At 43.5% G+C, this 25,689-nt stretch overlaps 1 protein-coding gene across 2 annotated transcripts in view; it reads right to left on the bottom strand.

Annotated features, from left to right (window-relative positions):
* LOC106581602 (nectin-1) overlaps positions 1 to 25,689 on the bottom strand; it is a 344,741-nt gene that overhangs the window by 103,184 nt on the left and 215,868 nt on the right. For both annotated transcript variants that reach the window (XM_045704179.1, XM_045704181.1), the window contains exon 6: positions 10,683 to 10,830. In XM_045704179.1, the coding sequence (XP_045560135.1) occupies positions 10,683 to 10,830 (148 nt within the window). The remainder of the gene's footprint in view (positions 1 to 10,682; positions 10,831 to 25,689) is intronic.

Below are 25,689 nucleotides of genomic sequence, written 5' to 3'. Positions count from 1 at the left end.
AATTATAAAAAGTAACACAAGAACATAACAATAACGAGGCTATATACAGGGGATACCGGTACTGAGTCAATGTGCGGGGGTACAGGTTAGTCGAGGTAATTTGTACATGTAGTTAGGGGTAAGTGACTATGCATAGATAATAAACAGCAAGTAGCAGCGATGTAAAAATAAATGGGGGGGCAGTGTAAATAGTCCAGGTGGCCATTTGATTAGTTGTTCAGCGGTCTTATGGCTTGGGGCTAAAAGCTGTTGAGGAGCCTTTTGGTCCAAGACTTGGCACTCTGGTACCGCTTACCATGCAGTAGCAGAGAGAGCAGTCTATGACTTTGAGACTGGAGTCGGACAATTTTTTGGGCTTCCTCTGATACCGCCTAGTATATAGGTCCTGGATGGCAGAAAGCTTGGCCCCAGTGATGTACTGGCGCCAAATTAATTCTTGACAACATTGATTCAAAAAGTGTGTGCCCAGTGGGCAGCTCCCATTCCTTTCATCTTGATAGGTAGCTGTGAACTAGCCTGTCTGTTATTGGAGGTAGCTGTGTACTAGCCTGTCTGTTATTGAAGGTAGCTGTGAACTAGCCTGTCTGATATTGGAGGTAGCTGTGTACTAGCCTGTCTGATATTGGAGGTAGCTGTGAACTAGCCTGTCTGTTATTGGAGGTAGCTGTGAACTAGCCTGTCTGTTATTGAAGGTAGCTGTGAACTAGCCTGTCTGTTATTGAAGGTAGCTGTGAACTAGCCTGTCTGTTATTGGAGGTAGCTGTGAACTAGCCTGTCTGATATTGAAGGTAGCTGTGAACTAGCCTGTCTGTTATTGGAGGTAGCTGTGAACTAGCCTGTCTGATATTGGAGGTAGCTGTGAACTAGCCTGTCTGTTATTGAAGGTAGCTGTGAACTAGCCTGTCTGTTATTGGAGGTAGCTGTGAACTAGCCTGTCTGTTATTGGAGGTAGCTGTGAACTAGCCTGTCTGTTATTGGAGGTAGCTGTGAACTAGCCTGTCTGTTATTGAAGGTAGCTGTGAACTAGCCTTTCTGTTATTGAAGGTAGCTGTTTACCAGCCTGTCTGTTATTGAAGGTAGCTGTGTCCAGCTGTCTGTTATTGTGTATTTCCCTTCTTCTTGTACTTGCTTCCTGTTATTCTAGCTATTGTTTTACTGCATGTTCCCTCAATCTCTCTCCTCCCCTCCTCTGTGTGTTCGCTCTCTCTCTCTCTCTATTTTTATGTTCCCTCTTTCTCTCTCCTCTGTTTCCTCTCTCTTGCTCTGTTCCCCCTCTCTCCTCCTGGGTAGCAGCTGGCAGATGTCCTAAATTCTGAGGGTTCTCTGAGACAAGGGGAAATGACCTGATTCACTGTGGCAGAATATGGTTCTTTGAGACAAGGGGAGATTTCTTAATTGTTTTATTTCACCTTTATTTAACCAGGTAGGCTAGTTGAGAACAAGTTCTCATTTGCAACTGCGACCTGGCCAAGATAAAGCAAAGCAGTTCGACACGTACAACAACACAGAGTTACACATGGAATAAACAAACATACAATCAAAAGTATAGTAGAAAAATCTATATACAGCACGTGCAAATAAGGTAGGATAAGAGAGGTAAGGCAATAAATAGGCCATGGTGGAGAAGTAATTACAATATAGCAATTAAACACTGGAATGGTAGAATGTGCAGAAGATGAATGTGTAAGTAGAGATACTGGGTTGCAAAGGAGCAAGATAAATAAATACAGTATGGGGATGAGGAAGTCAGAACCGTCCAGAGTAGTGATGCTGGATGGGCGGGCAGCAATCGGTTGAAGAGAATGCATTTAGTTTTACTTGGTTCTGACTTAGAATATGTGGACAATTACAAATACCTAGGTGTCTAGTTAGACTGTAAACTCTCCTTCCAGACTCACATTAAGCATCTCCAATCCAAAATGAAATCTAGAATCGGCTTCCTATTTCGTAACAAAGCATCCTTCACTCACGCTACCAAGCATACCCTCGTAAACTGACTGTCCTACCAAACCTTGACTTTGCGATGTCATTTACAAAATAGCCTCCAACACTCTATTCAGCAAATTGGATGTAGTCTATAACAGTGCCATCCGTTTTGTCACGAAAGCCCCATATATTACCCACCACTGCGACCTGTATGCTCTCGTTGGCTGGCCCTCGCTTCATATTCGTCGCCAAACCCACTTGCTCCAGATCATCTATACAGTGAGGGAAAAAAGTATTTGATCCCCTGCTGATTTTGTACGTTTGCCCACTTAGAAAGAAATGATCAGTCTGTAATTTTAATGGTAGGTTTATTTGAACAGTGAGAGAAAGAATAAAAACAAAATATCCAGAAAAACGCATGTCAAAAATGTTATAAAATTATTTGCATTTTAACCTGTTAGGGCTAGGGGGCAGTATTTACACGGCCGGATAAAAAACGTACCCGATTTAATCTGGTTATTACTACTGCCCAGAAACTAGAATATGCATATAATTATTGGCTTTGGATAGAAAACACCCTAAAGTTTCGAAAACTGTTTGAATGGTGTCTGTGAGTATAACAGAACTCATATGCCAGGCAAAAACCTGAGAAGATTCCAAACAGGAAGTACCCTCTCTGACCATTCCTTGGGCTTCTTGGCTCTGTTTATTGAACATTTAGGATCTTTGCTGTAACGTGACACTTCCTACGGCTCCCATAGGCTCTCAGAACCCGGGAAAAAGCTGAATGATGTAATTCCAGCCGCTGGCTGAAAAACTTTAGCGCCTTGGTTAAGTGGTCTATCAGAGGACCATCAGACTGAGGCTCGTGCACGAGGGGACACCATGTTTTTATTTTCTCTCTCTTTGAACGTAAACACGCTTTCCCGGTCGGAATATTATCGCTTTTTTACGAGAAAAATGGCATAAAAATTGATTTTAAACAGCGGTTGACATGCTTCGAAGTACGGTAATGGAATATTTAGAATTTTTTTGTCACGAAATGCGTCGTGCGCGTCACCCTTCTTTACCATTCGGATAGTGTCTTGAACGCACGAACAAAACAGAGGATATTTGAACATAACTATGGATTATTTTGAACCAAACCAACATTTGTTATTGAAGTAGAAGTCCTGGGAGTGCATTCTGACGAAGAACAGCAAAGGTAATAACATTTTTCTTATAGCAAATCTGACTTTGGTCAGGGCTAAACTTGGTGGGTGTCTAAATAGCTAGCCCGTGATGGCTGGGCTATGTACTTAGAATATTGCAAAATGTGCTTTCACCAAAAAGCTATTTTAAAACCGGACATAGCGAGTGCATAGAGGAGTTCTGTATCTATAATTCTTAAAATAATTGTTATGTTTTTTGTGAACGTTTATCGTGAGTAATTTAGTAAATTCACCGGAAGTTTGCGGGGGGGTATGCTAGTTCTGAACGTCACATGCTAATGTAAAAAGCTGGTTTTTGATATAAATATGAACTTGATTGCACAAAACATGCATGTATTGTATAACATAATGTCCTAGGGTTGTCATCTGATGAAGATCATCAAAGGTTAGTGCTGCATTTAGCTGTGGTTTGGGTTTATGTGACATTATATGCTAGCTTGAAAAATGGGTGTCTGATTATTTCTGGCTGGGTACTCTGCTGACATCATCTAATGTTTTGCTTTCGTTGTAAAGCCTTTTTGAAATCGGACAGTGTGGTTAGATTAACGAGAGTCTTGTCTTTAAAATGGTGTAAAATAGTAATATGTTTGAGAAATTGAAGTAATAGCATTTCTAAGGTATTTGAATAACGTGCCACGGGATTCAACTGGCTGTTGAGTAAGTGGGACGATTTCGTCCCGCCGACCCTAGAGAAGTTAATGACTGAAATAAGTATTTGAACCCTCTGCAAAACATGACTTAGTACTTGGTGGCAAAACCCTTGTTGGCAATCACAGAGGTTAGATGTTTCTTGTAGTTGGCCACCAGGTTTGCACACATCTCAGGAGGGATTTTGTCCCACTCCTCTTTGCAGATCTTCTCCAAGTCATTAAGGTTTCGAGGCTGACGTTTGGCAACTCGAACCTTCAGCTCCCTCCACAGATTTTCTATGGGATTATGGTCTGGAGACTGGCTAGGCCACTCCAGGATCTTAATGTGCTTCTTCTTGAACCACTCTTTTGTTGCCTTGGCCGTGGGTTTTGGGTCATTGTCATGCTGGAATACCCATCCACGACCCATTTTCAATGCCCTGGCTGAGGGAAGGAGGTTTTCACCCAAGATGTGACGGTACCCGTCCATCGTCCCTTTGATGCGGTGAAGTTGTCCTGTCCCCTTAGCAGAAAAACACCCCCAAAGCATAATGTTTCTACCTCCATGTTTGACGGTGGGGATGGTGTTCTTGGGGTCATAGGCAGCATTCCTCCTCCTCCAAACATGGCGAGTTGAGTTGATGCCAAAGAGCTCCATTTTGGTCTCATCTGACCACAACACTTTCACCCAGTTGTCCTCTGAATCATTCAGATGTTCATTGGCAAACTTCAGACGGGCATGTATACGTGCTTTCTTGAGCAGGGGGACCTTGCGGGCGCTGCAGGATTTCAGTCCTTCACGGCGTAGTGTGTTACCAATTGTTTTCTTGGTGACTATGGTCCCAGCTGCCTTGAGATCACTGACAAGATCCTCCCGTGTAATTCTGGGCTGATTCCTCACCGTTCTCATGATCATTGCAACTCCACGAGGTGAGATCTTGCATGGAGCCCCAGGCCGAGGGAGATTGACAGTTCTTTTGTGTTTCTTCCATTTGCGAATAATCGCACCAACTGTTGTCACCTTCTCACCAAGCTGCTTGGCGATGGTCTTGTAGCCCATTCCAGCCTTGTGTAGGTCTACAATCTTGTCCCTGACATCCTTAGAGAGCTCTTTGGTCTTGGCCATGGTGGAGAGTTTGGAATCTGATTGATTGATTGCTTCTGTGGACAGGTGTCTTTTATACAGGTAACAAGCTGAGATTAGGAGCACTCCCTTTAAGAGTGTGCTCCTAATCTCAGCTCGTTACCTGTATAAATTACACCTGGGAGCCAGAAATCTTTCTGATTAAGAGGGGGTAAAATACTTATTTCCCTCATTAAAATGCAAATCAATTTATAACATTTTTGACATGCGTTTTTCTGGATTTTTTGTTGTTATTCCGTCTCTCACTGTTCAAATAAAATGGCTGGTAATAAAATTATAGACCGATCATTTCTTTGTCAGTGGGCAAACGTACAAAATCAGCAGGGGATCAAATTATTTTTTCCCTCAATGTAAGCCTTTGCTAGGTAAAGCCCAGCCTTATCTCAGCTCACTGGTCACCATAGCAACACCCACCCGTATCACGTGCTCCAGCAGGTATAGCTCACTGGTCATCCCCAAAGCCAACTCCTCGTTTGGCTGCCTTTCCTTCTAGTTCTCTGCTGCTAATGGCCTATTTATTGCATTTTACATTTTACATTTTAGTCATGTAGCAGACGGTCTTATCCAGAGCGACTTACAGTAGTGAATGCATACATTTCATACATTTTATTTCTGTGCTGGCCCCCCGTGGGAATCGAACCCACAACCCTGGTGTTGCAAACACCATGCTCTACCAACTGAGCTACAGCTACCTCCCTAATCTTACTACATTTGCACACACTGTATATAGACTTTTCTATTGTGTTATTGACTGTACGTCTGTTTATCCCATGTGTAACTCTGTGTTGTTGTTTGTGTCACACTGCTTTGCTTTATCTTGGCCAGGTTGCAGTTGTAAATAAGAACTTGTTCTCAACTGGCCTACCTGGTTAAATAAAGGTGAAATAAAAAATATTAAAAAGTGAATAAATTGAATTCAATAGGGAAGATAGCATCACAATATACATAGAAAAAGGCATCACAGATATGATACCACTCCCTCTTTCCTCCTCCTCCCCCTTCCATTCTACAGGGCCTTCAGAAAGTATTCATACTCCTGGACTTATTCCAAATTGTGGTGTGTTACAACCTGAATTCAAAATGGATAAAAAAAAAATGTAAATCACCCGTTTACGCACAATAGCCCATAATGACAGACAAAACCTTTTTTTTAATGTTTGCACATTTATCGAAAATAAAATACAGAAATATGTAATTTACATAAGTATTCACACCCCTGGGTCAATACTTTGTAGAAGCACCTTTGGAGGGAATTACAGCTTTGAGTCGTCTTTGGTATGTCTGTATCAGCTTTGCACATCTGAATTTGAGGATTTTCATCCTTGCAATATTTGCTCAAGCTCTGTTAAGTCAGATGGGGAGTGGCGGTGAACTGCAATCTTCAAGTCTTTCCACAGATTTTCAATGGGATTCAAGACTGGGCTTTGACTGGGCTACTCAAGGACTTTCACATTCTTGTTCTGAAGACATTCCAGCTTTGCTTTTATTGTATGCTTGGGGTCATTGTCCTGTTGGAATGTAAATCTGCACTCTGAAGCAAGTTCTCATCAAGGATTTGCCTGTATTTGGCTCCATTCATTGTTCCCTCTATCCTTACCAGTCTCCCAGTCCCTGCCTCTGGAAAGCATCTGTTGCAACCACCATGCTTCACAGTAGTGAGACGGGTGATGAGCTGTGCCTGATGTTCTCCAGACATTGCGCTTTGCATTCAGGCCAAATAGTTACATTTCTGTCTCATCAGACCACATAATATTTTGCCTTATGCTGTCAGAGTCTTTCATGTGCCTTTTTGCAATCTCCAAGTGTGCTGTCATGTGCCATTTTCTCAGGTGTGGCTTCTGTCTGGCCACTCTCCCATAAAGCCCAGATTGGTGATGCTGAGGAGTCTGTTGTCTTCCTGGCAGGTTCTCCCATCTCAGCCAAGGAACTCTGTAGTTCTATCAGAGTGGCCATTGGATTCTTGGTCACCTCCCTGACCAAGGTCCTCTTGCCTGGTGGCTCAGTTTGGTGGGACGGCTAGCTCTAGGCAGAGTCTGGGTAGTTCCATATTCTTTCCGTTTCCCAATGATGGAGATCACTTTACTCTTGGAAAAGTTCAATACTCTAAAAATAATTTTACACCCTTCCCCAGATATATGCCTCATACTTGAGTAATAGTAAAGATACCTTAATATAAAATGACTCAAGTAAAAGTGAAAGTCACCCAGTAAAATACTACTTGAGTAACAGTCTAAAAGTATATGGTTTTAAATATAGTTAAGTATCTAAAGTAAAAGTATAAATAATTTCAAATTACTTATATTAAACAAACAAAAAAAAAATAGATCTATTTTTTTATTGATGGATAGCCAGGGGTACACTCCAACACTCAGACATCATTACAAACTAAGCATTTGTGTGTAGAGAGTCCCCCAGATCAGAGGCAGTAGGGATGACCAGGGATGTTCTCTGTTTAGTGAGTCCGCCAGATCAGAGGCAGTAGGGATGACCAGGGATGTTCTCTGTTTAGTGAGTCCGCCAGATCAGAGGCAGTAGGGATGACCAGGGATGTTCTCTGTTTAGAGAGTCCCCCAGATCAGAGGCAGTAGGGATGACCAGGGATGTTCTCTGTTTAGTGAGTCCTCCAGATCAGAGGGAGTAGGGACGACCAGGGATGTTCTCTGTTTAGTGAGTCCTCCAGATCAGAGGGAGTAGGGATGACCAGGGATGTTCTCTGTTTAGTGAGTCCTCCAGATCAGAGGGAGTAGGGATGACCAGGGATGTTCTCTGTTTAGTGAGTCCTCCAGATCAGAGGGAGTAGGGACGACCAGGGATGTTCTCTGTTTAGTGAGTCCTCCAGATCAGAGGCAGTAGGGATGACCAGGGATGTTCTCTGCTTAGAGAGTCCCCCAGATCAGAGGCAGTAGGGATGACCAGGGATGTTCTCTGCTTAGAGAGTCCCCCAGATCAGAGGCAGTAGGGATGACCAGGGATGTTCTCTGTTTAGTGAGTCCTCCAGATCAGAGGCAGTAGGGATGACCAGGGATGTTCTCTGTTTAGTGAGTCCTCCAGATCAGAGACAGTAGGGATGACCAGGGATGTTCTCTGTTTAGAGAGTCCCCCAGATCAGAGGCAGTAGGGATGACCAGGGATGTTCTCTGCTTAGAGAGTCCCCCAGATCAGAGGCAGTAGGGATGACCAGGGATGTTCTCTGTTTAGAGAGTCCCCCAGATCAGAGGCACCAGGGATGTTTTCTTGATAGGTATCTGAAATTGACCATTTTCCTGTCCTGCTAAGACTTCAAAATGTGAATGACCGCCTTGATTCGGTCTTATTTAGAACATTTTGAAATTAGGTTTTTTACATTGGATAAAAGTAGAAACTCAGAGCTAGAAAATGGTACATCATTCACTGCAGCTGAGGAACAATGGGAAAGTAATTGTGCTTTGAAAGTTGATAAACTTGTAACCCCACTTTTGAGAAAATTGCCCTTGAATGTTTTGGTAAACCTACTGGAGAGCTCTTCTTTGTCTACACCCATTCAGCATTGTTCACACCCTCTTAAGCCTTATCCCCCATCTCTTTAAGGATTCACATGAGAGGCCATGTGCTAAACAGAGTGAGTAGTGTAGTGTAGTAAACAACCAAAAATTTCAGGACTAAAAGTAGTGAAAGTAGGTGCCTACAATAAGGAAAAACTCCAGGTAAAAATACACTTTATCCTTCGCCTGGATCCTAATCTGACTTTGGTTCAGGTCATGTTGTTCTTCACATTACCGTCTCTGGTAAACACAAATTATATAAAATAAAATTATGTTTATTTGTCATATGCACAGGATACAAAAGCTGTAAACGATACCGTGAAATGGTTACTTGCATACGAACAATATCAACAACAGAAAGTGTCCAGATAAAAATATATTATAGATTTTAATAATTATTAGATTACTTTTACCCGACACACTGGTCTAAATTGATGGGTCATGTGAAGGAAATGCTGTAATCACCCCCAGCCACATCTAGCTAAGTGGATGGGTCACTATTATCTAGACATGTTGATGTAATACTATAGATGGCTGTAATCACATCTAGCTAAGTGGATGGGTCTATTATCTAGACATGTTGGTGTAATACTATAGATGGCTGTAATCACATCTAGCTAAGTGGATGGGTCTATTATCTAGACATGTTGGTGTAATACTATAGATGGCTGTAATCACATCTAGCTAAGTGGATGGGTCTATTATCTAGACATGTTGATGTAATACTATAGATGGCTGTAATCACATCTAGCTAAGTGGATGGGTCTATTATCTAGACATGTTGATGTAATACTATAGATGGCTGTAATCACCCCCCATCTAGCTAAGTGGATGGGTCTATTATCTAGACATGTTGGTGTAATACTATAGATGGCTGTAATCACCCCCCATCTAGCTAAGTGGATGGGTCTATTCTCTAGACATGTTGGTGTAATACTATAGATGGCTGTAATCACATCTAGCTAAGTGGATGGGTCTATTATCTAGACATGTTGGTGTAATACTATAGATGGCTGTAATCACCCCCATCTAGCTAAGTGGATGGGTCTATTATCTAGACATGTTGGTGTAATACTATAGATGGCTGTAATCACATCTAGCTAAGTGGATGGGTCTATTATCTAGACATGTTGGTGTAATACTATAGATGGCTGTAATCACCCCCCATCTAGCTAAGTGGATGGGTCTATTATCTAGACATGTTGGTGTAATACTATAGATGGCTGTAATCACCCCCCATCTAGCTAAGTGGATGGGTATATTGTCTAGACATGTTGGTGTAATACTATAGATGGCTGTAATCACCCCCCATCTAGCTAAGTGGATGGGTCTATTATCTAGACATGTTGGTGTAATACTATAGATGGCTGTAATCACATCTAGCTAAGTGGATGGGTCTATTATCTAGACATGTTGATGTAATACTATAGATGGCTGTAATCACATCTAGCTAAGTGGATGGGTCTATTATCTAGACATGTTGGTGTAATACTATAGATGGCTGTAATCACCCCCCATCTAGCTAAGTGGATGGGTCTATTATCTAGACATGTTGGTGTAATACTATAGATGGCTGTAATCACATCTAGCTAAGTGGATGGGTCTATTATCTAGACATGTTGGTGTAATACTATAGATGGCTGTAATCACCCCCAGACACATCTAGCTAACTTGATGGGTCATGTAATTATCTGGCGAAGTGGAATCTCACCAACCCACTCAACAACCCACCCACTCACTCAACAACCCACTCACTCCCTCACCAACCCACTCACTCACTCACCAACCCACTCACCCACCCACTCACCCACTCATCACTCACTCACCCACCCACCCAACCACTCATCACTCACCCACCCACCCAACCACTCACTTACCCACCCACTCACTCACTCACTCACCCATCCACCCACCCACCCACCCACTCACTCACTCACTCACTCACTCACTCACTCACTCACTCACTCACTCACTCACTCACTCACTCACTCACTCACTCACTCACTCACTCACTCACTCACTCACTCATCACACCCCCCACCCACCCACCCACCCACTCACTCACTCACTCACTCACTCACTCACTCACTCACTCACTCACCCACCCCACCCATTCACTCACCCACCCACTCACCAAGTCACCCACTCACCAACCAAGCCACCCACTCACTCACCCGGCCACCCACCCGCCCACGCACTCGCCCCACCCACTCGCTCCACCCACTTGCCCCACCTGCCCTTGGGAACTCACAGGTCATTGTCAGCGTTGGTGCGGGTCTTCTGCTGTCGCCGGCAGACCATGAAGACAGTGACGGCCATGGCGATGAGGAGACCAGCGGCTACGACCCCACCCAGCACCCCCAAGACTCCTCCGGGAGGGCCTCGGGCCATCGGCTTATCTGTGGAGGAGAGGAGAGAGGGATGATAGTTAGAACGAGAGAGCAGTTACAGTTCAGAACATCACCTGTGGCATATAGGCTGATCGAAAGAAGAGGGAGAAGAGAGGGAGGGAGAGAGAAATGGAGAGAGGGGGCAGAGAGAGGGGGCAGAGAGAGAGGGGGCAGAGAGAGAGTGAGAAAAACGATTTCTCATCAGAAAGAATTTGTGATTTGAATACCAACTTCAAGACTGCAGTTATAAGTTAAGTGTCTCCCCAGGCTAAAGGTAAGCTGTCCTGTACCAAGAGAGAGAGACATCATAGTGTTAGTTACAGTCTATCTGGAATTCTACTACTACATCATCACCCACTCTGTAGACAACCATGAGTCTGTCTGAAAAGCTAGTCTCTGCAAATATTGTTCCTTGGAACCCAATGTATTGAGAAAAACATAAACTAATGTGACATTTTACCTTTTGTTCAAAAACGTACCAGGATGATGTTTTCAGGCTGATAACGGGCTGTCTATATATCTTCCATCTTCTGTTTCTAAGTAGATAGACTTGATTACATAAGTGTAGTGAAGACTCCAAACTCTTCACATAATGTGTTGAGGCCCATACTCCCCCCCCTCCAACACTGTGGCTAGCTGTTCCCTGTTTAGTGCACGACTTTTGACCAGAGCCAGGCCTATGGGCTGCATATAGTGCCGTAGTCAACAGTCATGCACTAAACAGGGATTAGGGTGCCATTTGGGACACAGACACTGTCTCAGGATTATGGAGGATACACAGAGATAGACAGAGACTTGATGGGCTCTTGTTGTTAAGTACACACAGTGGTCTCCAGATTGAGCCCTACAGAGAGAGACAAGATGGTGGAGTGTGTCAGTAGTTGTCTACGGAGAATGATTTGGGTATATACAGTGCCTTCGGAAAGAATTCAGACCCCTTGACTTTTTCCACATTATTCTAAAATGGATTAAGTAAATAAAAATCCTCAGCAATCTACACACAATACCCCATAATGACAAAGCAAAAACAGATTTTTAGAAATGTTGACAAAAATAAAAAATATATATATATCACATTTTAATAAGTATTCAGACCCTTTACTCAGTACTTTGTTGAAGCACCTTTGGCAGCAATTACAGCCTTGTGTCTTCTTGGGTATGATGCTACAAGCTTGGCACACCTGTATTTGGGGCGTTTCTCCCATTCTTCTCCGCAGATCCTCTCAAGCTCTGTCAGGTTGGAAGGGGAGCGTTGCTGCACAGCTATTTTCAGGTCTCTCCAGAGATAATAGATTTGGTTCAAGTCCGAGCTCTGGCTAGGCCACTCAAGGACATTCAGAGACTTGTCCCAAAGCCACTCCTGCGTTGTCTTGGCTGTCTTGGCTGCTCCGTTCATCTTTGCCTTTGACTAGTCTCCCAGTACCTGCCGCTGAAAAACATCCCCACAGCATGATTCTGCCACCACCGTGCTTCACCGTAGGGATGGTGCCAGGTTCCTCCAGATGTGACGCTTGGCATTCAGGCCAAAGAGTTCAATCTTGGTTTCATCAGACCAGATAATTTTGTTTCTCATGATCTGAGAGTCTTAAGATGCCTTTTGGCAAACTCCAAGCGGGCTGTCATGTGCCTTTTACTAAGGAGCGGCTTCCGTCTGGCTACTTTACCATAAAGGCCTGATTGGTGGAGTGCTGCAGAGATGGTTGTCCTTTTGGAAGGTTCTCCCATCTCCACAGAGGAACTCTATCAGAGTGACCATCGGGTTCTTGGTTAATACAGTGCCACTGTCATGGCCCACTAACAAGGACTGCACCCCCCCTCTCCTTCTCCATGGCCAATGTGAGTAAAACAGGTAGCCTAGTGGTTAGAGCGTTGGACTAACAACCGAAAGGTTGCACGATCGAATCCCCGAGCTGACAAGGTAAAAATCTGTCATTCTGCCCCTGAACAACGCAGTTAACCCACTGTTCCTAGGCCGTCATTGAAAATAAGAATTTGTTCTTAACTGACTTGCCTTGTAAAATAAAGGTGAAATAAATAAACCTCCCCAGTCAATAACCATGGTCCTCAACCTCCCCAGTCAACAACCATGGTCCTCAACCTCCCCAGTCAATAACCATGGTCCTCAACCTCCCCAGTCAACAAACATGGTCCTCAACCTCCCCAGTCAATAACCATGGTCCTCAACCTCCCCAGTCAACAACCATGGTCCTCAACCTCCCCAGTCAATAACCATGGTCCTCAACCTCCCCAGTCAACAAACATGGTCCTCAACCTCCCCAGTCATGGTTACAGTCAATAGCAACGGCCCATAGGGCTCTAGTCAGTAGTAGTGCACTATGTAGGGAATAGGGTTCCATTTGAGATGCATCCATTCACTCTCCAGGCGTGCATTCCTTCATTCACTCTCCAGGCGTGCACCACAGTAAATCCTTCATTCACTATCCAGGCGTGCACCACAGCATTCCTTAATTCACTCTCCAGGCGTGCACCACAGCATTCCTTAATTCACTATCCAGGCGTGCACCACAGCATTCCTTCATTCACTCTCCAGGCGTGCACCTCAGCATTCCTCCATTCACTCTCCAGGCGTGCACCACAGCATTCCTCCATTCACTCTCCAGGCGTGCACCACAGCATTCCTCCATTCACTCTCCAGGCGTGCACCACAGCATTCCTTCATTCACTCTCCAGGCATGCACCACAGCATTCCTTCATTCACTCTCCAGGCGTGCACCACAGCATTCCTTCATTCACTCTCCAGGCGTGCACCACAGCATTCCTTCATTCACTCTCCAGGCGTGCACCACAGCAAATCCTTCATTCACTATCCAGGCGTGCACCACAGCATTCCTCCATTCACTCTTCCGGCTCCTTCCTCCTTCTCTCAACAGGGGAGCAGTGACTGGAGCAGTGGAACATTGATATAAACTGATAATTGACATAGAAATTGATTGCCATCCCACAGTCTTTGCTTGTCGTAGTGTCATAGCAGGGAGTATAGAGAGACACAGATGCAATGTCTAATATGCAGCTCTAACTTGTTGAATAGGTCCTATTCTATCCACCATGTGACTTGACCTGAGTGCTGTTGTACATCAACAGTGTTTTCTGGCAGATCAGCACTCAACTGGATGTTATAGAACATGTGGAATATAGAGTTACCAGCCTCCCATGCAACCTCTTAGTCACACATAGCATAGCAGAGCGAAGAGAGTTGACATGAGAGGTGAGTGTGTGTGCATTTGTGTGTGTGTGTGTGTGTGCGCACTTATGAAAGAGAGAGAGAGAGAGAGAGAGAGAGAGAGAGAAGACTGCCCACTCCCCATACAAGCAAAATGTCACAGGCAGACTGCAGCAATGCAGGGTTTAAATGGAAACAGGTTGTATTCACCAGGGCCTCTAGTCCAGCTACTCTAACCCTGCCAACACACACACTGTTACATTACCCATGTTGCTTACTCCTTCAATGCCATCTTCCATGCTGGGGCCTAGCATGGTTCAGCAAACACTGGCATGGGGTAAGAAATTCACAACAGAATGATGTCACACACTCTGTCTATACACACACACACACACAAATACAGACTCGTACATACACACAGTCCCTCTCTCCCCTTACCTTTCCTTGGCCTCTATTTCCTACATCTCTCAGAGAAAATGACCATTTTCGTGATAATTCTTTATGCACTGACTTTACTGAACTCTGGAGAAAACGAACATTGTTGCTGGGTGAGAAAATCTGACAATGTGCTCTCCCGTCCATCTGACAATGTGCTCTCCCGTCCATCAGACAATGTGCTCTCCCATCCATTAGACAATGTGCTCTCCCGTCCATCTGACAATGTGCTCTCCCGTCCATCTGACAATGTGCTCTCCCATCCATCAGACAATGTGCTCTCCCATCCATCAGACAATGTGCTCTCCCATCCATTAGACAATGTGCTCTCCCATCCATTAGACAATGTGCTCTCCCGTCCATTAGACACAATGTGCTCTCCCGTCCATCTGACAATGTGCTCTCCCGTCCATCTGACAATGTGCTCTCCCATCCATTAGACAATGTGCTCTCCCATCCATTAGACAATGTGCTCTCCCGTCCATTAGACAATGTGCTCTCCCGTCCATCTGACAATGTGCTCTCCCGTCCATCTGACAATGTGCTCTCACGTCCATTAGACAATGTGCTCTCCCGTCCATTAGACAATGTGCTCTCCCATCCATTAGACAATGTGCTCTCCCATCCATTAGACACAATGTGCTCTCCCGTCCATTAGACAATGTGCTCTCCCGTCCATCTGACAATGTGCTCTCCCGTCCATCTGACAATGTGCTCTCCCGTCCATTAGACAATGTGCTCTCCCATCCATTAGACACAATGTGCTCTCCCGTCCATCTGACAATGTGCTCTCCCGTCCATCTGACAATGTGCTCTCCCGTCCATTAGACACAATGTGCTCTCCCGTCCATTAGACAATGTGCTCTCCCGTCCATTAGACATTTTGTATGAGGGAACTTGCTATTTTTCACTCCGTCCACTCGTCCAAGTGCCGATGCATTTGTGGCATGATGTGAACAGTATGAACTTGTGTCACTACCAAAGTCTAATGGTTTTAAATGACTGTTTTGTATTGTCTGAAAACTCACTCGTAGAATTCACTTGCAGTTGGTCTCTTAAAAAAGAGAAGCCTTGCAAGGTTATTAAACAGAGGAGCCTGGTTATTCTGCTGTTGTTGACATCAGGAAACATCCAACCTAACCCTGGCCCTGATATGCAACGCCTCCAAACCCCCACTGATTTTAAATCTACATCTGGTTTTGGTATTTTTCATTTAAATGTTGTCTAAAATGGACGGGGTTAGGATTTGGGCTAAATCAACTGATGCTGCTGTAATGGTGTGTTCTGAATCCTGGCTCAGCAAGTCTGTTCTTGATAAGGATACTTGTATAAATGGTTACAATGTTTATCGCACTGATCGAGTTAAGAAAGGTGGGGGTGTGGCTATATATGTAAAGACTAAATTCCTTGTAAGTGTGGCAAAGTCTGAAACTATTTGGAAACAGTTGGAATTTCTTGCTTTGAATATTCAGATTTCAAATGGTCTCTCTATAACTGTGATTGGCTGTTACAGACCCCCCTCTGCATCTAAGATTGGCTGTTATAGATCCCCCCTCTGCATCTATGATTGGCTGTTATAGACCCCCCTCTGCATCTGTGATTGGCTGTTATAGACCCCCCCTCTGCATCTGTGATTGGCTGTTATAGACCCCCCTCTGCTCTCTGTATCTGTGATTGGCTGTTATAGACCCCCCTCTGCTCTCTGTATCTGTGATTGGCTGTTATAGACCCCCCTCTGCTCTCTGTATCTGTGATTGGCTGTTATAGACCCTCCCTCTGCTCTCTGTATCTGTGATTGGCTGTTATAGACCCCCCCTCTGCTCTCTGTATCTGTGATTGGCTGTTATAGACCCCCCTCTGCTCTCTGTATCTGTGATTGGCTGTTATAGACCCCCCTCTGCTCTCTGTATCTGTGATTGGCTGTTATAGACCCCCCTCTGCTCTCTGTATCTGTGATTGGCTGTTCTAGACCCTCCCTCTGCTCTCGGTGATACATTTTCTTCTCTGATGAACCTGATGTCTAAACTTCTTTACTGTGAAATGATCTTGATTGGTCAACATCTCAACTGGTGTTTGTTAAAGCCGCTGTCTGATGATTTAAACATGTTTTATAATCCTATGAATCTTACCTAGTTGATTAACTCACCCACTCGCCCAAATATCAAATGCCCAGATAAATCTACCCTGATATTGACAAATGTTCCACATAAATATTCTGTGGTTGGTGTTTTTTGTAATGATTTAAATGACCATTGTGCAGTTGTTGCTGTTAGAAATACTAAGGTTCTTAAGACAAACCTACGCTTTATTCATAAGAGAAATTTGAAGAGTTTTAATGAGCAGGCTTTCTTTCACAATTTGTTTTATTTTGACTGGAACAAGATTGAGCTTATTCCTGATGTGGAAACTGCCTGGAAATTCTTTCATTATGTTTTTTTCCAAATAGTAAACAAACATGCCCCATTCCGCAGGTTCAGGGTTAAAGGGAGGGATGCCCCATTCCGCAGGTTCAGAGTTAAAGGGAGGGATGCCCCATTCCGCAGGTTCAGAGTTAAAGGGAGGGATGCCCCATTCCGCAGGTTCAGGGTTAAAGGGAGGGATGCCCCATTCCGCAGGTTCAGAGTTAAAGGGAGGGATGCCCCATTCCGCAGGTTCAGAGTTAAAGGGAGGGATGCCCCATTCCGCAGGTTCAGAGTTAAAGGGAGGGATGCCCCATTCCACAGCTTCAGAGTTAAAGGGAGGGATGCCCCATTCCACAGCTTCAGAGTTAAAGGGAGGGATGCCCCATTCTGCAGGTTCAGAGTTAAAGGGAGGGATGCCCCATTCCGCAGGTTCAGGGTTAAAGGGAGGGATGCCCCATTCCACAGGTTCAGGGTTAACCTGTTGGGGGTAGGGGGCAGTATTTGCATGGCTGGATAAAAAACGTACCCGATTTAATCTGGTTACTACACCTGCCCAGTAACTAGAATATGCATATAATTATTGGCTTTGGATAGAAAACACCCTAAAGTTTCTAAAACTGTTTGAATGGTGACTGTGAGTATAACAGAACTCCTATGGCAGGCCAAAACCTGAGAAGATTTCAAGCAGGAAGTGGCCTGTCTGAGAAGTAGTGTTTCATCTTGGCTCTTTTTATTGAAGACTCAGGATCTGTGCAATAACGTGACACTTCCTACGTCTTCCATAGGGTCTCAGAGCCCGGGAAAACGTTGAACGATATCGAGACAGGTAAATCTGACTTTGATGAGTGCTAAACCTGCTGGGTGTCTAAATAGCTAGCCCTGTGATGCTGGGCTATCTACTGAGAATATTGCAAAATGTGCTTTCACCGAAAAGCTATTTTAAAATCGGACATATCGAGTGCATAGAGGAGTTCTGTATCTATAATTCTTAAAATAATTGTTATGCTTTTTGTGAACGTTTATCGTGAGTAATTTAGTAAATTCACCGGCAGTGTTCGGTGGGAATGCTAGTCACATGCTAGTCACATGCTAATGTAAAAAGCTGGTTTTTGATATAAATATGAACTTGATTGAACAAAACATGCATGTATTGTATAACATAATGTCCTAGGGTTGTCATCTGATGAAGATCATCAAAGGTTAGTGCTACATTTAGCTGTGGTTTGGGTTTATGTGATATTATATGCTAGCTTGAAAAATGGGTGTCTGATTATTTCTGGCTGGGTAGTCTGCTGACATAATCTAATGTTTTGCTTTCGTTGTAAAGCCTTTTTGAAATCGGACAGTGTGGTTAGATTAACGAGAGTCTTATCTTTAAAATGGTGTAAAATAGTCATATTTTTGAAAAATTGAAGTAATAGCATATCTAAGGATTTGAATAACGCGCCACAGGATTCAGCTGGCTGTTGAGTAGGTGGGACGCAAGCGTCCCACCTAGCCCATAGAGGTTAAAGGGAGGGATGCCCCATTCCACAGGTTCAGGGTTAAAGGGAGGGACAATCCATGGTTTTCTTCTGAGCTGTCTTGTATTATTCACGACGGTAATCTAGCCTGGGCTAAAGCAAAGAAATCATGTTCTGATGCTGATTGGCTTGTTTTTAGGCAGTTACGAAACAAGTGTTCTTCTCAGGAAGGCCAAGTCTGAATATTTTATGTCTGTTACCACTGATAACCTGAATGACCCTAGAAAGTTGTGGAAGGCTATTAAGTCTATGTCTGGTAACAGTAATGTTAATGAATTATCGTCATGTGTATTGAAGGACTCTGTTGCTGTATATGACACAACTGAAATGCTGAATTGTTTCAATGAGCACTTTATATCATCTGGTAGGCTGTTTACAACGCCTTACAAGATACTTTTAAACTGGAAGAACTTGTCCCGATTGGTGTTTTTAAATCATTGATGAAGGATTTTGAGGCTGATTCCCTGACCTGTTAATGTTTTTAATTTGCTATTTTATGATTTTGTTATACTCCTGTGAATTCTATGTTGATTTACTAGATTACCTGTAGTTTTTCATGTCAGTAATTGTGTAATGACTTGGTGCTGCGTATCTTGGCAAGGACACTCTTGAAAAATAGATTTCAAATCTCAATGAGACCTTCCTGGTTAAATAAAGATTAAATAAATAAATACATATGTTCACTCTTGAGAGTAGGAGAGAAGAGAGACTGACGAGTTATGATAAAGTACGGTTTTATAGAGTTATAGAGTTGTTTTGATTTGTCAAAATATCTCCAGTCTCTCTAGTTATAATTATGATCACTTCACAACAGTGAAACCTGGAGCTGTTGGCTTCCTTCCTTGCCATCAGGTGTTTTAAATGGTGTCTTCCCCATGGGTCCTCTTACACGCTCCAGCCATCCTGGGGAGGTTTCATTGGACAGATTGGGAGTCTGGCTACCAACCCATGTCAGCCAGCATCATGCCAGGATCATGCCAACCAGAGACCAATGATAGTCCAAGACAGACACCTGTTCCAGAGACCACAGTCATGCCAGTAAACTGCAACCGCCTACAAATAATAAATAGGCCTATAGACAGTAGGATAGTAGAAATATACCCCCACATAGTTTTCCAAATGGGGAAAATGCAGTAAAATTGAATTTTAAGCATTTTCTTCCATTTTTATATCCTCTTTTTATATCCAGTTTTATATCCAGTTGAATAGGCTGTTTTTATATCCCGTTTCGATATTCAGTTTCGATATCCAGTTTTATATCCAGTTTTTATATCCAGTTTCAATATCCAGTTTTATATCCTGTTTTTAAACACTGTTTTATATAATATTTTACATCCGGTTTTATATCCTGTTTTTATAGCTTGTTTTTATAAACTGTTTTATATCCAATATTTATATCCAGTTTTTATACACTGTTTTATATCCAGTTTTATTTTCAGTTTTTAAATCCTGTTTTTATACCCTGTTTTTATATCCTGTTTTTATATCTAGTTTAATATCCAGTTTTACATCCTGTTTTTATACACTGTTTTTATATCCTGTTTTATATCCAGTTTATATCCTGTTTTATATCCAGTTTATATCCTGTTTTTATATCCAGTTTCGTATTCAGTTTCGATATCCTGTTTTTATATCTAGTTTAATATCCAGTTTTACATCCTGTTTTTATACACTGTTTTTATATCCAGTTTCGATATTCAGTTTCGATATTCAGTTTCGATATTCAGTTTCGATATTCAGTTTCGATATCCAGTTTTTATATCCAGTTTCGTATATTCGCTACTTTTATAGCCTCGCTACTGTATTTAGCCTGTCTTTTTACTGTTGTTTTATTTCTTTACTTACCTATTGTTTTCTGCCCCTCCCAAAAGATAGAATTTGTAGATAATTGGCCCTCTTTCTTGGACTCACCCACAAACAGGACCAAGCCTGGCCTGTTGAGGAGTGACGGACTCCATCCTAGCTGGAGGGGTGCTCTCATCTTATCTATGAACATAGACAGGGCTCTAACTCCTCTAGCTCCACAATGAAATAGGGTGCAGGCCAGCCAGCCAGCTTACTGGAGTCTGCCACTAGCACAGTCAGTGTAGTCAGCTCAGCTATCCCCATTGAGACCGTGTCTGCCTCGATCTAGGTTGGGCAAAATTAAAGATGGCGGTGTTCGCCTTAGCAATCTCACTAGTATAAAGACCTCCTCCATTCCTGCCATTATTGAAAGATATTGTGATACCTCACATCTCAAAATTGGGTTACTTAATGTTAGATCCCTCACTTCCAAGGCAGTTATAGTCAATGAACAAATCACTGATCATAATATTGATGTGATTGGCCTGACTGAAACATGGCTTAAGCCTGATGAATTTACTGTGTTAAATGAGGCCTCACCCCCTGGTTACACTAGTGACCATATCCCCCGCGCATCCGGCAAAGGCGGAGGTGTTGCTAACATTTACGATAGCAAATTTAAATTTACCAACAAAAAAAACAACAACGACGTTTTCATCTTTTGAACTTCTAGTCATGAAATCTATGCAGCTACTCAATCACTTTTTATAGCACCTGTTTACAGGCCTCCTGGGCCATGTGCAGAGTTCCTCACTGAGTTCCCTGAATTCCTATCGGACCTTGTAGTCATCGCAGATAATATTTTAATTTTTGGTGACTTTAATATTCACATGGAAAAGTCCACAGACCCACTCCAAAAGTCTTTTGGAGCCATCATCGACTCAGTGGGTTTTGTCCAACATGTCTCTGGACCTACTCACTGCCACAGTCATACTCTGGACCTAGTTTTGTCCCATGGAATAAATGTTGTGGATCTTAATGTTTTTCCTCATAATCCCGGACTATCGGACCACCATTTTATTACGTTTGCAATCGCAACAAATAATCTGCTCCGACCCCAACCAAGAAGCATTAAAAGTCGTGCTATAAATTCTCAGACAACCCAAAGATTCCTTGATGCCCTTCCAGACTCCCTCTGCCTACCCAAGGACGTCAGAGGACAAAAATCAGTTAACCACCTAACCGAGGAACTCAATTTAACCTTGCGCAATACCCTAGATGCAGTTGCACCCCTAAAAACATTTGCCATAAGAAACTAGCTCCCTGGTATACAGAAAACAGACGAGCTCTGAAACAAGCTTCCAGAAAATTGGAACGGAAATGGCGCCACACCAAACTGGAAGTCTTCCAACTAGCTTGGAAAGACAGTACCGTGCAGTATCGAAGAGCCCTCACTGCTGCTCGATCATCCTATTTTTCCAACTTAATTGAGGAAAAAAAGAACAATCCGAAATTTCTTTTTAATACTGTCGCAAAGTTAACTAAAAAGCAGCATTCCCCAAGAGAGGATGGCTCTCACTTCAGCAGTAATGAATTCATGAACTTCTTTGAGGAAAAGATCATGATCATTAGAAAGCAAATTACGGACTCCTCTTTAAATCCACGTATTCCTCCAAAGCTCCGTTGTCCTGAGTCTGCACAACCCTGCCAGGACCTAGGATCAAGGGAGACACTAAAGTGTTTTAGTACTATATCTCTTGACACAATGATGAAAATAATCATGGCCTCTAAACCTTCAAGCTGCATACTGGACCCTATTCCAACTAAACTACTGAAAGAGCTGCTTTCTGTGCTTGGCCCTCCTATGTTGAACATAATAAACGGCTCACAATCCACCGGATGTGTACCAAACTCACTAAAAGTGGCAGTAATAATGCCTCTTGAAAAAGCCAAACCTTGATCCGGAGAATGTAAAAAACTATCGGCCTATATCGAATCTTCCATTCCTCTCAAAAATTTTAGAAAAAGCTGTTGCGCAGCAACTCACTGCCTTCCTGAAGACAAACAATGTATACGAAACGCTTCAGTCTGGTTTTAGACCCCATCATAGCACTGAGACTGCACTTGTGAAGGTGGTAAATTACCTTTTAATGACGTCAGACCGAGGCTCTGCGTCTGTCCTCGTGCTCCTAGAACTTAGTGCTGCTTTTGATACCATCGATCACCACATTCTTTTGGCGAGTTTGGAAACCCAAATTGGTCTACATGGACAAGTTCTGGCCTGTTTTAGGTCTTATCTGTCGGAAAGATATCAGTTTGTCTCTGTGAATGGTTTGTCCTCTGACAAATCAACTGTAAATTTCGGTGTTCCTCAAGGTTCCGTTTTAGGACCACTATTGTTTTCACTATATACACTGCTCAAAAAATAAAGGGAACACTTAAACAACACAATGTAACTCCAAGTCAATCACACTTCTGTGAAATCAAACTGTCCACTTAGGAAGCAACACTGATTGACAATACATTTCACATGCTGTTGTGCAAATGGAATAGACAACAGGTGGAAATTATAGGCAATTAGCAAGACACCCCCAATAAAGGAGTGGTTCTGCAGGTGGGGACCACAGACCACTTCTCAGTTCCTATGCTTCCTGGCTGATGTTTTGGTCACTTTTGAATGCTGGCGGTGCTTTCACTCTAGTGGTAGCATGAGACGGAGTCTATAACCCACACAAGTGGCTAAGGTAGCGCAGCTCATCCAGGATGGCACATCAATGTGAGCTGTGGCAAGAAGGTTTGCTTTGTCTGTCAGCATAGTATCCAGAGCATGGAGGCGCTACCAGGAGACAGGCCAGTACATCAGGAGATGTGGAGGAGGCCGTAGGAGGGCAACAACCCAGCAGCAGGACCGCTACCTCCGCCTTTGTGCAAGGAGGAGCAGGAGAAGCACTGCCAGAGCCCTGCAAAATGACCTCCAGTAGGCCACAAATGTGCATGTGTCTGCTCAAACGGTCAGAAACAGACTCCATGAGGGTGGTATGAGGGCCCGACGTCCACAGGTGGGGGTTGTGCTTACAGCCCAACACCGTGCAGGATGTTTGGCATTTGCCAGAGAACACCAAGATTGGCAAATTCACCACTGGCGCCCTGTGCTCTTCACAGATGAAAGCAGGTTCACACTGAGCACGTGACAGACGTGACAGAGTCTGGAGACACCATGGAGAACGTTCTGCTGCCTGCAACATCCTCCAGCATGACGAATTTGGAGGTGGGTCTGTCATGGTGTGGGGTGGCATTTCTTTGGGGGGCCGCACAGCCCTCCATGTGCTCGTCAGAGGTAGCCTGACTGCCATTAGGTACCGAGATGAGATCCTCAGACCCCTTGTGAGACCATATGCTGGTGCGGTTGGCCCTGGGTTCCTGCTAATGCAAGACAATGCTAGACCTCATGTGGCTGGAGTGTGTCAGCAGTTCCTGCAAGAGGAAGGCATTGATGCTATGGACTGGCCCGCCCGTTCCCCAGACCTGAATCCAATTGAGCACATCTGGGACATCATGTCTCGCTCCATCCACCAACGCCACGTTGCACCACAGACTGTCCAGGAGTTGGCGGATGCTTTAGTCCAGGTCTGGGAGGAGATCCCTCAGGAGACCATCAGCCACCTCATCAGGAGCATGCCCAGGCGTTGTAGGGAGGTCATACAGGCACGTGGAGGCCACACACACACTACTGAGCCTCATTTTGACTTGTTTTAAGGACATTACATCAAAGTTGGATCAGCCTGTAGTGTGGTTTTCCACTTTAATTTTGAGTGTGACTCCAAATCCAGACATCCATGGGTTGATAAATTGGATTTCCATTGATTATTTTTGTGTGATTTTGTTGTCAGCACATTCAGCTATGTAAAGAAAAAAATATTTAATAAGATTATTTATTTCATTCAGATCTAGGATGTGTTGTTTAGGTGTTCCCTTTATTTTTTTGAGCAGTATATTTTACCTCTTGGGGATGTCATTCGAAAACATAATGTTACATTTCACTGCAATGCGGATGACACACAGCTGTACATTTCAATGAAACATGGTGAAGACCCAAAATTGCCCTCGCTAGAAGCCTGTGTCTCAGACATAAGGAAGTGGATGGCTGCAAACTTTCTACTTTTAAACTCGGACAAAACAGAAATGCTTGTTCTATGTCCCAAGAAACAAAGAGATCTTCTGTTGAATCTGACAATTAATCTGGATGGTTGTACAGTCGTCTCAAATAAAACTGTGAAGGACCTCGGCGTTACTCTGGAACCTGATCTCTCTTTTGAAGAACATATCAAGACTGTTTCAAGGACAGCTTTTTTCCATCTACGTAACATTGCAAAAATCAGAAACTTTCTGTCTAAAAATGAAGCAGAAAAATGTATCCATGCCTTTGTTACTTCTAGGTTGGACTACTGCAATGCTCTACTTTCCAGCTACCCGGATAAAGCACTAAATAAACTTCAGTTAGTGCTAAATACGGCTGCTAGAATCCTGACTAGAACCAAAAAATTTGATCATATTACTCCAGTGCTAGCCTCCCTACACTGGCTTCCTGTTAAGGCAAGGGCTGATTTCAAGGTTTTACTGCTAACCTACAAAGCATTATATGGGCTTGCTCCTACCTATCTTTCCGATTTGGTCCTGCCGTACATACCTACACGTACGCTACGGTCACAAGACGCGGGCCTCCTAATTGTTCCTAGAATTTCTAAGCAAACAGCTGGAGGCAGGGCTTTCTCCTATAGAGCTAAATTTTTATGGAATAGTCTGCCTACCCATGTGAGACGCAGACTCAGTCTCAACCGTTAACCTGTTATGGCTAGGGGGCAGTATTGACACGGCTGGATAAAAAACTTACCCGATTTAATCTGGTTACTACTCCTGCCCAGTAACTAGAATATGCATATAATTATTGGCTTTGGATAGAAAACACTCCAAAGTTTCTAAAACTGTTTGAATGGTGTCTGTGAGTATAACAGAACTCAAATGGCAGGTCAAAACCTGAGAGATTCCTTTACAGGAAGTGGCCTGTCTGACCATTTATTGTCTTTCTTTGACATCTCATTCAATTACAAAGGATCTCTGCGGTAACGTGACACTTCCCACGGCTCCAATAGGCTCTCAGAGCCCGGGAAAAACCTGAATGTCGTCATTCCAGCCCCAGGCTGAAACACATTATCGCCTTTCTCAAGTGGCCGATCAAGGGACTGTGGGCTTAGGCGCGTGCCCTGGCCGCCCCCGTCTTTGTGATTTTTCCTCTGTTTGCCGAAAAGGAGATTCCCGGTCGGAATATTATCGCTTTTTTACGAGATAAATTGCATAAAAATGGATTTTAAACAGCGGTTGACATGCTTCGAAGTACGGTAATGGAATATTTAGACATTTTTGGTCACGAATTGCGCCATGCGCACGACCCTTCTTTACCATTTCGGATAGTGTCTGGAACGCACGAACAAAACGCCGCTATTCGGATATAACGATGGATTATTTTGGACCAAACCAACATTTG

Source organism: Salmo salar, chromosome ssa20 (genome assembly GCF_905237065.1).
Source record: "Salmo salar chromosome ssa20, Ssal_v3.1, whole genome shotgun sequence".
Taxonomy (NCBI): Eukaryota; Metazoa; Chordata; class Actinopteri; order Salmoniformes; family Salmonidae; genus Salmo; species Salmo salar.
Note: the sequence above shows the minus strand (reverse complement) of the source record. Positions and strands in the feature narration are given on the sequence as shown.